This window comes from Electrona antarctica, assembly GCF_951216825.1.
Source record: "Electrona antarctica genome assembly, chromosome: 14".
Lineage (NCBI taxonomy): Eukaryota > Metazoa > Chordata > Actinopteri > Myctophiformes > Myctophidae > Electrona > Electrona antarctica.
Genome location: NC_136795.1, coordinates 49896448 through 49910255, shown reverse-complemented (window position 1 = coordinate 49910255; position 13808 = coordinate 49896448). Strand labels below are relative to the sequence as shown.

The following is a 13808-nucleotide window of genomic DNA, read 5'->3' as shown; positions in this document are numbered from 1 at the left end:
AGAACCGAACCGGTTCAACCCCGGTGGAAAAGGGGCCCCAGTGCAGTTTGAAGGTCAGGGTTTGCAATACTTAATATTTTTAATACCAGCCACCAATTCTTCAGAGCTGGATTACACTTATTTTCTGAGATTTCAAATCCAAATGGTGTTAGATCTCTAGACCTATAGTCTAGACTCAACGTCTAGTCTAGACCAACCTATTAAGAGTCAAGTTTCTCAAGTAAAAGTCATCATATGGGACTTGGTTAACCCTGAGGACGATTCTAAAAAAATACTTCTAAATCCTGACAGGTGTCTTAAAAACCCATGTTTCTATGTCAGTTGTTCTCAAACATTTGAATGTCAAGGACCCCCAGAATTATCTGTAATTGGCTGCAGATCTGAAGATATGTTGTCCCCCCCCCACCCCAGAAGCAAAGATATGAGTTAAAAACGTTCACTGAAATAATATATATTCAAAGATTTGCGCCACATTTTCACGATTTTTTCAAAAATAGCAGGCCTACAAGCTCATAGCGCGGCACTCGGTGCCGCACTATGAGCTTAAAGTTAAAGTTACAGTTAAAGTTACAGCCGTTGGTCCAGAGTTCTGCACAGTGGATGCTAACTAAAATGCAGAGAACAAATTTCCCCAATAAACTATTACAAATTAAAAAAGTACACAGGTCTCCTATATAATAGGCCAATGTGAAAAGGGTGCCATTTGTTCTTACGCCTTTGATGGCAATTGGATGATTTGAGGCATTTTGTTCCAAAAATGTGTTTTGCCAAAAATCCACATGTTGGTGGCGCTATAACAGGCTAATGTGAAAAGGGTGGGAAATGTTCCTCAGCCTAGTAGGAAAGTGTGTGAAAGATTTCATGTAAATTGCACACTGCGTTCATGATTTGAGGCGTTTTGTTCATAACGGGCCAATCCTGCAAACTTTGAAAGCCAATGTTAGCCAATTAGGATGGAAAATGAAATATCGGACAGATCCGTCTTGAGCACATGACTATAGAGATACTGTGTAACGATTTGCGGGATTTTTGAACAGAATCTGGAGGATTAAAATATCAAAAAATGTCATAAAAGTCGTCCTCCTGGTGGCGCTATAAAAGGCAGATGTGAAAAATGCAGGTCAAAGGTTTGTCCTTAATGGCCTTGTTCGCAGGGAGTGTGCATGCAACGTTTCACGCAGATCGGTGCAGTGAAAATCTGCCTCATGGTGGCGCTATAACAGGCCGTTCTGGAAAATTTGGGGCAGAGGTTCATCGTTGGCATCCAGGGAGTGTGTGTGCAAAGTTAGGCATCGACCGAGTTAACGGTACCGCAGATTAGCTGTACACAGACGGACACATGGACGGACGGAGTGCAAAACATACTCTACCCATGCCTTCGGCTGGTGGAGACAACACACTTAAAATTAAATAAATCAAAGCTTCAGTTCATTAGTTTCCATGGCATTAAATATATGGATTTATTTCTAAGTTCATGTGTTTGTGATTCTGACAAGAACTTTTCTGAAATACTATATGTTTCTATGTCAGTGGTGCTCAATATTTCATGTCAAGGACCCCAAAAATTATCTGTATTTGGCCGCCGACCCCCATTTGAAAATATGTTGTTCCAGCGACCCCACAGAAGCAAAGATATGAGTTAAAACGTTCACTCTGAAAGAATATATAATTATTCAAAAATTTGAGGCACATTTTCACGAATTTAAAAAAAGAGCAAGACCTACAAGTTCATAGCGCAGCACTCGGTGCCGCGCTATGAGCTTGTAGATCTGCTATTTTTCAATAGCTAAAGTATAACGTAATGCTTTAAAACACCAAAGGGGATTCCCGCCCAAAATGGGTTAAGATAAAGTCCTCCACATGGATTGGATCAAAGCGCATGGGAGTGGAAACCCCACTATGTTTGCACTCTTTTTCCACGTCAACATCTTCATTTGATCTAGTTCAAATGTCATGCTGGATCCAGAAGTGAATACTGGATGAGGTTTAACATCTGGATGACTATGAGGTTTTTTTCTTCCCCCCCTGCTTGTCATGATAAGGTTCACCTCCAGAAATGAGGTTAGGCGATTTAACATTGTGCATGTACTGTGCATATGCGTGTCTGTGTTAGGAGATGTGTATGTGTGTGCCTGCATTTTTGCATGTGTGCGTGCGTGTGCGCCTGAATAGGGGTAAATCAAATTGAAAGCATCATTCTGGGGGTCGATATTAGCTTTCACGTGGAGATTGACGAGAGAAAGAGAGAGAGAGAGAGAGAGAGAGAGAGAGAGAGAGAGAGAGAGAAAGGAGAGAGAGAGAGAGAGCCTCCGCTGGAATGTGGTGAAATATGTGTATCCTCTCTCCAGATGGCAGACCAGACCACCGTGCCCAACAGGCACGTGCACACATAGACATCAAAGGGGGCTTCGGGCCCCTGCCCTTTTACGCCTTCTGTAAAACAACTGCCCTTAACCAGACCACGAATGCAGCATTTATACTATGGTGAAAGAAATGCCATAGTATAAATGGCCTGGCCATACTGGAAGGCAGCATTCAGGAGAATTGCCTTTTTAACTAATTTGTTTCGAAATCCATTTCGTATACACCGCATCTCCGGTAAATAAAGACTGCTGGGTTTGTGCCCCAAAAATAGCTGATCTACAAGCTCTCAACGTGCCGCAGCATGGCGCGTTGAGAGCTTGTAGATCTGCTATTTTTTGTCCATACGGGATTTCAGCCCTGCCTCGATAACACTCTCTGCACGTCCCTGGTGCCCAAGTAAAGGTGAAGGTTGAACATAGCCTCCGTTATGTAACCTGCTACCAGGCAGCGTGGTCGAGTCACGGTCACACACCGATGCGAACCAGATGTGGGCTTCCTGCCGCCGCAGCCAGCAAGACAACCGGACTTTTGTGTCGAAGCAATGACCTGCTTAATTACGCTTTCAGAGGAGCGAAGGTCTGCTGCCTCCGAGGAAGGGGACCGCAAAAACCCACTGGCGAGAAACAAGAGCTGCTTCGCCTAAGAAAAACACAGCGAACATGGAAAGATCTGAGGCTATATGTGGACTTGTATAGGAGTAATGGTTTAAAAAGGGATATTTCATCTGGTCAATTACTCTGGAGCTCAGAAATACATAGTCCTATTAATGAGGTAATGAGGGACTGGTCCTGTGCAAGACATGCAAAACGCCAAACGCCCCAAAATAACAGATTATCAGTGACTGACATCACTCTAGGATAAAGCACATATTGGACACGAGTCTGTGGTTTAAGCTTAATTTGAGAAAAGTGAATTTAGCAGCACTCTGTTTTGTACGCCTTGTGATTTAAAACAAAGTATATCGTTGAAAGGGTCAAGGACTTTCAAATAATAACAGCATGGCTGATGTTTTTTTTGTTTTTACTTTTGTTCTTTTCGTTCTTGTTCGTTTGTGTGTACCAAAATTGAGATGATTTGATTGGTTGAGCACGGGATGTGATGTATGATGATGTATGATGATAAGAGCGTCCCTCGCTTCGTGTTTTTTGAGGGGCGCTAACATTAAATGCCATTTTTTACAAGCTCATAGCGCAGCACCGAGTGCCTCACTACGAGCTTGTAGATCTGTTATTTTTGAAAAATCATGAAAATGTGGCGCAAATCTATGAATATACTGTATATTCTTTCAGAGCGGTCCCTGGAACGACATATTTTCAGATGGGGGTCGGCGGCCAATTACATATATTTTTGGGGGTCCTTGACCTGAACATGTTTGAGAACCACTGACATAGAAACGTAGGTTTTTAGAAAACTGTCAGGATTTAGAAGACATTTTGTAGAATCGTCCTCAGGTCAAGTGCCTGTTAATGTTGGTGTTAGGACAATGTTTGTGTTTACACGCACACTAAAAGCTGGACATAGCGCCCCTCATTAATCTAAGAAATTCCATAAATAAGAAAAGAAGTAGGCATTTACTGTAGGCAGAAGTAGGCATTTACGCAGTGTTGTGAGCTTGTAGATCAGCTATTTTCACTAGTTTGTGTCCCGGGGAGAAGTCTAATTTCTGGGTCACAGGCTAATAAGTTTGGGGAACCACTGGCTTAAGGCTCATTCATAGTCTGGATTTTCGGTGGTGGGGTGACCACCGAACTACACAACACCGCCCCAACCCTTCTCTCTGTTTTTACTCACCACCGCTCAACGTTATTTCAGCTCCGGTGGTCACCTCACCACCGAAAATCCAGACTATGAATGAGCCTTTAGAAGGGTCATGCGACTACAGTTCCCCGCTGTTCGCCCCCCCCACCTGTGACGCCGTTATCACTGTACGTTGAGTGCCAGCGCCACCGTAAGGACGACGCCCGTCAGCGTCACAAAAGGCAGCCAGGTCTTTAGGAACCCGGTCCAGCCCACGTGCTTGCCACGGATGGCGACGAGCAGGCAGAGCCTGACCATGCTCCACGAGGTTCTACGTTCGTAGCGCATCAGATTCAGGGCTGTTGCCACGTGAGAGTGACAGTTGTCGCGGCAGAGGCTGTGCGTCCTGCGTCCGTACTCCTCGGAGGCCTGGCGGACGGCCGCGTCCCAGGCCTCGTCGGGGCCGCCGCCACCGCCGCTAGTGTGCACTTTGCTCACGTCGAGCGGCCAGTACTTTGTCGGCCCCCCGAAGGCCATGTTGCCTTCCGAGACGAAGTAAGATCCCGCAAAGTCGTGGATGACGCCCGCGGACGTGCATATTCCCACGTGACCGACGAAGGGGAACAGCCACGTCAGCACGGGGATAGGCGTCCACACCACGCAGTGCGGATAACGACCGGCGTCAGGGTCGATCTTCCCGCTATCCGGCTCGTCGTGATCGGCCATCGGCAGCAGCTTCTGTGCGGAGGAGTGAACCTCGTTGGGTCCTTAACTCTGACTTCACGTTGTTCTGTGCGGAGAAGCGAACCTCGTTGGTCCTTGACTCGGACTTCACGTTGTTCTGTGCGGAGAAGCGAACCTCGTTGGTCCTTGACTCGGACTTCACGTTGTTCTGTGCGGAGAAGCGAACCTCGTTGGTCCTCGCCTCGGACTTCACCTGGCATGTCTGTCTATGGCGGCCGTCATCTATGATGTCACTATACGGTGATGTCGGTCAATCTCCATATTTGGGCAAAGTTTCCCCCTTTGACTTCCAGTATTATTAAGTTAAAAATGTCAGAAAGAAAACAAACGTGAAAAATAATATTTGTTGATTTACTTACTTCCTTGGCCTACTGTGTGTGTGTGCACAATATATTTGGACATTTTAATAAGACCTTTTAAGCGTCTTTTTTTGTTGTTTTTCTTATTTGTTCGGTCCAAAATATTGTGTTTATTGTCACGATTTGTCACACCTCGAGTTGGCTTTGTCCGTGGCGTAAACGTCTTTAAATAAATACTTTTTGAAAAGCCTATGGAGAAAATGAACGGGGAATTCACTTCCTGGGTCTCACGTCGTCATGAAACTGCGACACTCTATAGGAAATGAAAACCGTTGAGAGTCACTCAGTGGCGTGCACAGACATTTAGAGGGGCAGGTGCTCAAGTTAAAAAAGGGCACCTTGTGCAGCGCGTGGAACCGGCCGGTTGCCTTAATCTATTTTGGGCGGGAACCCCTTTTGGTGTTAGCATTATGTTATGCTTTAGCTATTGAAAAATAGCAGATCTACAAGCTCATAGCGCGCCACCGAGTGGCGCGCTACGAGCTTGTAGGTCTGCTATTTTTGAAAAATCTAAAAAAATAAAGGGAAAAAAACGTTTTTTTTTTCTTTTCTTTTTTCCAAAAGGGCACATTGCCAAAAGGACAGGGGGTGCTCTAGCACCCCCTAGTGTCTATCTGTGCACGCCACTGGAGTCACTCCTCCTCCCTGTACATACAGTACATACCCGTCCTGCATAGTGGATGATGCAGAAGTCAGCTTTGTCCTTTAGTTGCCGTGGTTTCTGGAACTTGGTGTGCGTGCCCTGCTCCTGCAGCACCTTGTCCACAAAGGTCTTGTCCGTAGCCTTGGGGAACCAGCACTCCTCGTCCAGCAGCGCCAGGATGCCAGGAGGGTTGGTCTGCAGCCCGATGGCAAGGGAGAACATGGGACATGTTGTTAGTCTACGGAGTGGACCCCCATTTCATCGCATTTCTATCTCTGGGACTCCCAATTAAATCAATGTTAATTTAACTCTGAGAGCGTACAAATGGAACCAAACGGACCCAAACTATCAGTTAGCTGGGGACCCGCCCCTGGTTATATGCAGCATTGTTTTTGACAGCAAAATTTGGATTGTAGTTTATGTCATAGTCTTTTGAAGAGTTTTCATTTAGTTTTAGTCACATTTTAGCCACCTGGAATGCTTTGCTGTTAGTCTAGTTTTAGTTGACTAAATATCATAAGACTTTAGTCGACTAAATCTACAGTTAATTTAGTCGACTAAAATGTACTTTGGCGGGCCTCGATGCCGTCGTGATTACTGTTTTTACACTTGCTGAAAATAGCCGTCGTAATGGCTTAAAATGAGCTTGTAGATCGGCTATTTTCAGCATGCAACCAAGTGTAAAATGACTTGTCTTTTACTTATACTGGATCTCTAGTCTAGTTTTAATTTGTTGACGAAATTGTCAATATATTTAGTCTTAGTTTTTGTCATCATAGCTTAGTTTTCATTTAGTTTACATTTAGTTTGTCAGTGAAAAAAGGTAGTCGACGAACATTTTTTGATTAACACTGGTTATATGCATGCAAACACGCACATTTATGAACACTCATACCTGCACAATAAACAAGCATATATGCAGAAATGCACAGTACCTGTGCGTGTGTGCGTGCGTGCCAATGCATCTTTGTGTCTATTGCACTAACAATGGTAATTGCGAATGTTTGATGTCTTTCCATCATGCTGTATCTCTACAGTGCTTTTGTCTGCCACTAGGGGGCACCGCATTTTCTAAGATACTATACTTTGAAGGGCGTGCATGCGCACGTATCCTGGTGCTGGGGGGGCACGTATCCTGGTGCGTGTGTGCGTGCGTGCGTGCGTGCGTGCGTGCGTGCGTGCGTGCGCGCAGTGTCACGTACAGGTCTCTCGATGAGGTCGATGCAGGGCTGCAGGTCGAGGCCGAAGTCGATGAAGCTCCACTCGATGCCCTCCCGCTGGTACTCCTCCTGCTCCAGGATGAACATGGTGTGGTTGAACAGCTGCTGCAGCTTCTCGTTGGTGTAGTTGATGCACAGCTGCTCAAACGAGTTCAGCTGCAGGTGGAGAGAGAGAGAGAGAGAGTAGGGGAGGGAGAGAGGACAAAATTTAAAAAATGTCTTCTAAATCATGACAATTTTCTGAAAAACTTGTTTCTATATCAGTGGTTCTCAATATTTCATGTCAAGGACCCCACAAATTATATGTATTTGGTCGCCGACCCCGATCTGAAAATATGTTGTTCCAGGGACCCCCTCCAGAATCAAAGATCTGAGTTAAAAACGTTCACTCTGTATATATTGTATATATTCAAAGATTTACGCCACATTTTCACGATTTAAAAAAAATAGCAGACCTACAAGCTCGTAGCGCGGCACTTGGTGCCACGCTATGAGCTTGTAGAGCTGATATTTTTCAATAGCTAAAGTATAACATAATGCTTAAAACACCAAAAGGGGTTCCCACCCAAAATAGGTTAATGTATTGTATTATACAGGTCGTTTCGAGGAAGCAATCTGATTGGTTGAAACAGCTTTCTTTCTATAGCCATGCTTAAACAACAGTATAGGAACACCTAATCACAACAAAGATTTCAGCTGTGCTTTTCTCCCAGAGCACAGCTGACTGGGTGGCTAGGCTAGCGAGTTTCTTGGGACATTTGTGGTCGTAGTGGCTACATCTGTCATTCAAAATTATATATATATATTTTTTTAGCGATTATTAATCGGTCTAAATTGGTTAAAACTAAACTCATGATTCAGTGTTGGACTGTTTGTGTTTGCAAGCACATGAGTGCAGTGATGTAATGTAAGCACCTCAAAGATCTCAAAGCCAGCGATGTCCAGGATACCGATGAAGGAGGCCCCCTGGCGCTTTGTCCTGTCCAGAGCCTTGTTGATGCGATGGACCAGCCAGCGGAACAGACGCTCGTATGTCGCTTTAGCCAGAGCTTCAATGGCAAAGTCCGCCTGGGGAGAGACAGCGACACTTCAAAGTCCAGGGAGAGAGAGAGACCAGGGGAGAGCCACGACATGAATAATAGATAATAACCATGTCACCCACATGGCCATGGGAGAACGTATAAAACCCACGGGTGGTACTGACTTTTCCTGTTATGATATCAAAATGTTGGCTAAAAAGCTTTGATAAGCCAAGAGTCTGATAGCAGACACATCACAGCAAAGCCAGAGACAAAATGTCTCTGTAACTCTTTTGTTGATTTTCAGGCTTTCATTTGACATTCATGCTCATTTTGCACCAACAAAACAACCAGTGAGTCTCCATTGTACACATTACAGGGCTTTAAGCAACTAGTCGACTAGTAAATCCACTAGTTGACCGTGTTGGTACTATAGTTGACTAGTTAAAGCTGCTATAAGCAATAATGTCAACATTGTAATGACCTTTTTTTCTTTTCTTTTTTGGTATTCAGACAGCCAGCCAGGTAGAACGCTCCCAAAACAAATGTAGTCTCTGTGACACATCTAGGGGCCGCAATCTGCATTCATTTTTTTTCCTAGAAGCTTTGTCATTGGTCGATTTGCCTGTCTGCTTCCTGATTGGTTAGTCATTACAACCGGGTTTTTTTTCCGACCAATGATGTGTCACACGTGCAGCTTTTCTATGAGGAGGAGACAGCATCTCTCTCACCTGCTCTTTAGTCTGTGCCTTCTGCACATAGTCTCGTCCCACTTTGATCCTCGGGGACAGTATGGCTCTGGTGAACTCCATCACGTTCAACCCCAACAGATGGCACAGCTTCTGGGCCGCTGGTATAGGAGCAGAAGGAACACACAGCACAGGTGCAGCCAGGGGGCACCTCGTTAGTCGTTACAGAACACACTTTTCCCACCGCCACACCCGCTTGGCCGTGGTGGAAGAAAGTACTTAAAAGGCCACTTCACCCCTTTTGCAACCAGAGCTTATTTTAATGATGTGTAGGACACAAGAAACACTTTTTAGTACTCATGACACCATATGTTCATAACCAAAAATATGTCATGGAAATGTGGTCTCACTTCCTTCCTGGACTACAGTCAAACCCCATCGTCAAACAGACAATAAACAATTTCAACAATTTAGGCATTTTGCAGACGCTCTTAGTCCAGAGCGACTTACATTAAGCAAGAACAAAAAAGCATGGGAATACATCACATAATATATAAAAAGCATTTATCATGAAACATGCGTAAGCTAAGAACGTAACAGTGGAATATCTATATAATGAGACTATACATATAAACAATACATATACTATACTATGCTATACATATGTACTATGAAGTACATATGTACATATGTATAATTGCATTGTATGACTACATACAATGCAATTATAGTGCTGTCTAAATTACATGCTATAAGTCTGTATAAAATGCTATCCAAGTCTAAAAAAGTGCTAAACAAACACAGAGACTTTTTTTCTGGCCATAGGGTGCAAATTTCAAATTGTGCTACTGTTATCTACTACAAATAACTAATAACATTGAGTGACTGCAGTTTCTTCCAGAGGTGAAATGTCCCTTAAAGGGATCGTGACATGAAAAAAAAAAAAAAAAAAAAGGATTTTGTATTATTATTATTTTTTCTGAACTCAAATGCATCCAAAAAACAGGAACTTTTAACATTCAGTAGATTTTTTTGTGGTCTGGGCTCAAACAAGTGCTCTGATTTGCCTGTGGACTGTGAGGTAAGAGTCCACAAATCCCATATATGACATAAGGATTTGCCACTTGACAGCAGATGTCACTGTTGATGGGGTTCATTATAATACAACTAGACCGGTGCCCGGCTGTAGAGCACCGAGTCAGTAACGGGTAGAGTAGCCTACCCGTTCCACCCATCTGTATGTGTCCCTTTCATGCCCATATAATATGGAGATTTCTGTATCTGTCTCTCTGTGTTCCTTTATTCCTATATATGGAGTTCTGTGTCAGGCAGGCATGCCCAAATATGAAGTGTTGTGAAGTCCGAACAGGCCAGCTCCATATATGGATAAAGGGGTGATCAGGTCTAGAGCCCGGACAGAGGCCTTTTGTGACGGTTCTGGACCTTTGTATCATTGTATCTGACCGACTCGACACCGGGCACGGCACTCCCTGTGGGGGTGTGGAACGCGTGAGTCGAATGTGAAGTCGGTTGGGGCGAATGGTTCTCGAGTTATGTGGATTACAGATGTACGTACGCACAGACTTGGCACATTCATAGATAGACTAGACATGTCGCCACCGGCCTACTTGGGAACGATGCAACTTGGGAACCTAATGATATAATGTTGTTATAGCACCCGTTTTAACTGTCAGCCGGTGTCCCACATGGAGATCTGTGTATGTGCCTGTGTGTGTGAAGACTGCAAACTGAAAAGTGTACTTGGCAATCAATTCGGCCCACTGGCAGAGCCTGATTGGTTGAGCCTCGATTGGCTGAGGCAGAGGCTGGAAATTGCACAGGTGAAAGGAGTTGGCCTCATTAGGCCCACTGGCACAGCCTGGCCCAGGTGAAAGGAGTTGGCCTCATTAGGCCCACTGGCAGAGCCTGACCAGAGCCTTTTGTGGTGGTTCTGGAGACTCGATACCTGGCACTGCATTCCCTGTGGGGGTGTGGAACTCGTGTGTCGAATATGAAGTCGGTGGGTCAAAATCTAGGCATAAAAAACACTGTACATACATCTCACGACTTCACCAGCCACATGCATTGTTTTGACGTCAACATACATAATATTCATAATGTATATTGTCTTTACATGTGTTTTCAGGCATGGAGGCCTGGTCCGTGTTCCTCTCCTTCTTGAAGACAATGTTTCCAAACTGCAGCACAGCAGACACCACCTTCAGCATACCTGCCATGGCAACCACAGTAGAAAAGGTTTAGAAGCAAAAATGTGAAGGTAGCATGTTTTTTTGAGATTTTGAAGTTGATTATCTTTGCCCATGAAGCTTTCAGAAGGTTCCCCTTCCATGACCATCATCATCCATCACCATTCCATCATCTCAGAAATGTTTGACATCTGAAACATTTTCTAAATATGAATTTAAACACATGCTACTTTGTGTCCCCTTTTTTCTTCAGACATGCTAGTGTTAAGGGCACTTTTTTTCAGACGGATACAAGGACAGGCAGTGGCGTGCACAGACATTTAGAGGGGCAGGTGCTCAAGTTAAAAAAGGGCACCTTGTGCAGCGCGTGGAACCGGCCGGTTGCCTTAATCCATTTTGGGCGGGAACCCCTTTTGGTGTTAGCATTATGTTATGCTTTAGCTATTGAAAAATAGCAGATCTACAAGCTCATAGCGCGCCACCGAGTGGCGCGCTATGAGCTTGTAGGTCTGCTATTTTCGAAAAACCAAAAAAAGAAAAAGAAAAAGACATTTTTTTCCCCCTTTTTTTTCAAAAGGGCATATTGCCAAAAGGGCAGGGGGTGCTCTAGCACCCCCTAGTGTCTATCTGTGCACGCCACTGAGGACGGGGGCTGTGAAGCCCCCTTTGATGTCTATGTGTGCTGTGCGTGCAGGAACAGGGCCGACTCACAGACGATCTCCTCGTGGGAGAAGCTCATGATGTGCATGGCGTCCATGGTCTCCTGGAAGTTGTCTTTGTCCTGCTGGCCGGGTATGGTGAGGTTCCCGTTGGACAGGAAGCGGTAGCTGCCGAAATCCTCCAACAGAAGGTCAGCTGACAGAGAGGATCGAGGAACAACAAGCGACGGAATGAATATATATTCAAAGGTTCGCGCCACATTTTCACGATTTTTCCAAAAAAAATAGCAGACCTACAAGCTTGTAGCGCGGCACTCGGTGCCGCGCTATGGGCTTGTAGATCTGCTATTTTTCAACAGCTAAAGTATAACATAATGCTTCATCCTACTACTACTACTATTGCACATTAGACGAGACAATGATTTCAGTCGACTAAATGTACAGTTGATTCATAGTCGACTAACATGTATTTTGGTGGGCCTTGACTGTTTTTACACTCTGTGAAAAATAGCCGATCTACAAGCTTGTTGTGAGCTTGTAGCTATTTTCAGCATGCAACCAAGTGTAAAATGACTTGTCTTTACACACACGGACACACCGACTCACTACTAGTCTAGTGATTAAGTGAGTCAGTGTGTGCGTGCGTGCGAGCGTGCGAGAGAATTGACACACACTCACATTTCAGGTGCTCCCCAGCTCCTGCCAGCAGCTGGTAGAAGATATGGAAGGTTCTCTCATCTTTGGCCTGTCTGATCGCCCTCGACTTCTCCAGGAGGTCTGAGAGTATACATTAAGGCTGACCAAGATATCACATGACGTGAGACAGATTAGCCACAACGGTACTGTAACCACTATAATGCTACTCCCCCTCTACACCAAATCTTTTTTTTGCTGGAAATAGGCTCACGTCGTGTTGTTATTTTTGCAGAAAGTTTGCATATTATGACATGCCCAGAATAGACACTATATATCAAGTCGTTATAACTTAAAAACATTGACTTTTCACCATTATACTGTATTAAACATGGTAAAAAAGACATTCCTACTCAAAACATCTACTACTTTCGAAGGATAAAAAAAAAAAAATGGTTTGTGTGACCGCTGGCTGAGTTTGAGAGACAAAGGATTTAGCAATTCAGTCAATCTTTCCATAAACCTTTCCATAATCCTCAGCAACGGCCATATTTCAGACAAGAATTTGCACGAAGCACAGAACCAATCAATCTTATTGGAATGGGAAATGTAACACCCATATCATCATGAGGAAACAATTCTGTATTTTGGACTCTTGCAACAAGCATTATAAAGAAAGTAAATTGCGGCCCCATGAAAGCAGCCTCTACTCTACAGGACACACATAAACATGGACAAACACTAAGCATGGCTATGTATGAATGCATGACTCTCTGAACTAGTGGCCCAATGCCTCCAGTCTCAGCCTGTCAGGGGAACGCAAAGTACAAAAAAATATGCATTTTTGTGGCATAAGCGTAAAGCTCTGCAGAACCCTCCAGCCAAAACCACGGCTCTCTAAGTTCTTAAGCTCCAAACTCAACACATTCCCCATCCTTTTCACTCCTCCCACCCGTCCTCGTTATTTTTGGAAACAATCCTTTCAGCTCCCGCCGGCTGCTCCGTTATAGCGAGGATACAGGTCTCGATGTTGGCCCCCACGATGTAGCCGGTAACGTCAAAGTTGATTCTGATGAACTTCCCCTGTTGAGAAACCATGATGAAAAGGACATCGTGTCGTGGGAGGAGGCTAGCAAACTTAAAAGGCAATGATTTACTTTTCCCTTTCGGTCAACATACTGAGATCTGAAGTCTGCCTTGTGTGAAATTTTACAGGTGGACTAAAATGTCATACTGCAGCGTGTACAGTGGTGGGAAAAAGTACTCAAATGTTTTACTTAAGTAAAAGTACCAATACTGCAATTTAGAACAATTTAAAACTATCTGTTTATTCTCAAGACATGGCCTGCATGTGTGACCTTTGGAAAAAGGTTGTGCGTGCGTGTGTGCATGCGTGCGTGCGTGCGTAATGTATCTTAGTAGACTGGTCTTCATTATTGTATTCCTCATCTGAGTAACACAATGATTTATGATACACCTCCAGTGTATATCTGGACAGTAACCCTGTACATTTTAGATAGCAAATAGCAGATCT

General features: G+C 44.3%; 2 protein-coding genes across 2 annotated transcripts in view; both read right to left on the bottom strand.

Moving 5' to 3' along the window:
- LOC306937627 (myosin-10-like) overlaps positions 1 to 13808 on the bottom strand; it is a 198123-nt gene that overhangs the window by 64845 nt on the left and 119470 nt on the right. The window contains exons 8-15 of the mRNA XM_079521502.1: positions 13294 to 13357; positions 12320 to 12418; positions 11694 to 11837; positions 10910 to 11005; positions 8818 to 8936; positions 7983 to 8135; positions 7050 to 7223; positions 5869 to 6042 (exon numbers count right to left, since the gene is read on the bottom strand). Of these exons, the coding sequence (XP_079377628.1) occupies positions 5869 to 6042; positions 7050 to 7223; positions 7983 to 8135; positions 8818 to 8936; positions 10910 to 11005; positions 11694 to 11837; positions 12320 to 12418; positions 13294 to 13357 (1023 nt within the window). The remainder of the gene's footprint in view (positions 1 to 5868; positions 6043 to 7049; positions 7224 to 7982; positions 8136 to 8817; positions 8937 to 10909; positions 11006 to 11693; positions 11838 to 12319; positions 12419 to 13293; positions 13358 to 13808) is intronic.
- LOC306936260 (transmembrane protein 222-like) lies at positions 4285 to 4827 on the bottom strand (the record flags this gene model as incomplete). The annotated part of the gene is made up of 1 exon (XM_079519751.1): positions 4285 to 4827. The coding sequence occupies one exon, from the start codon at positions 4825 to 4827 to the stop codon at positions 4285 to 4287; it is 543 nt and encodes a 180-aa protein (XP_079375877.1).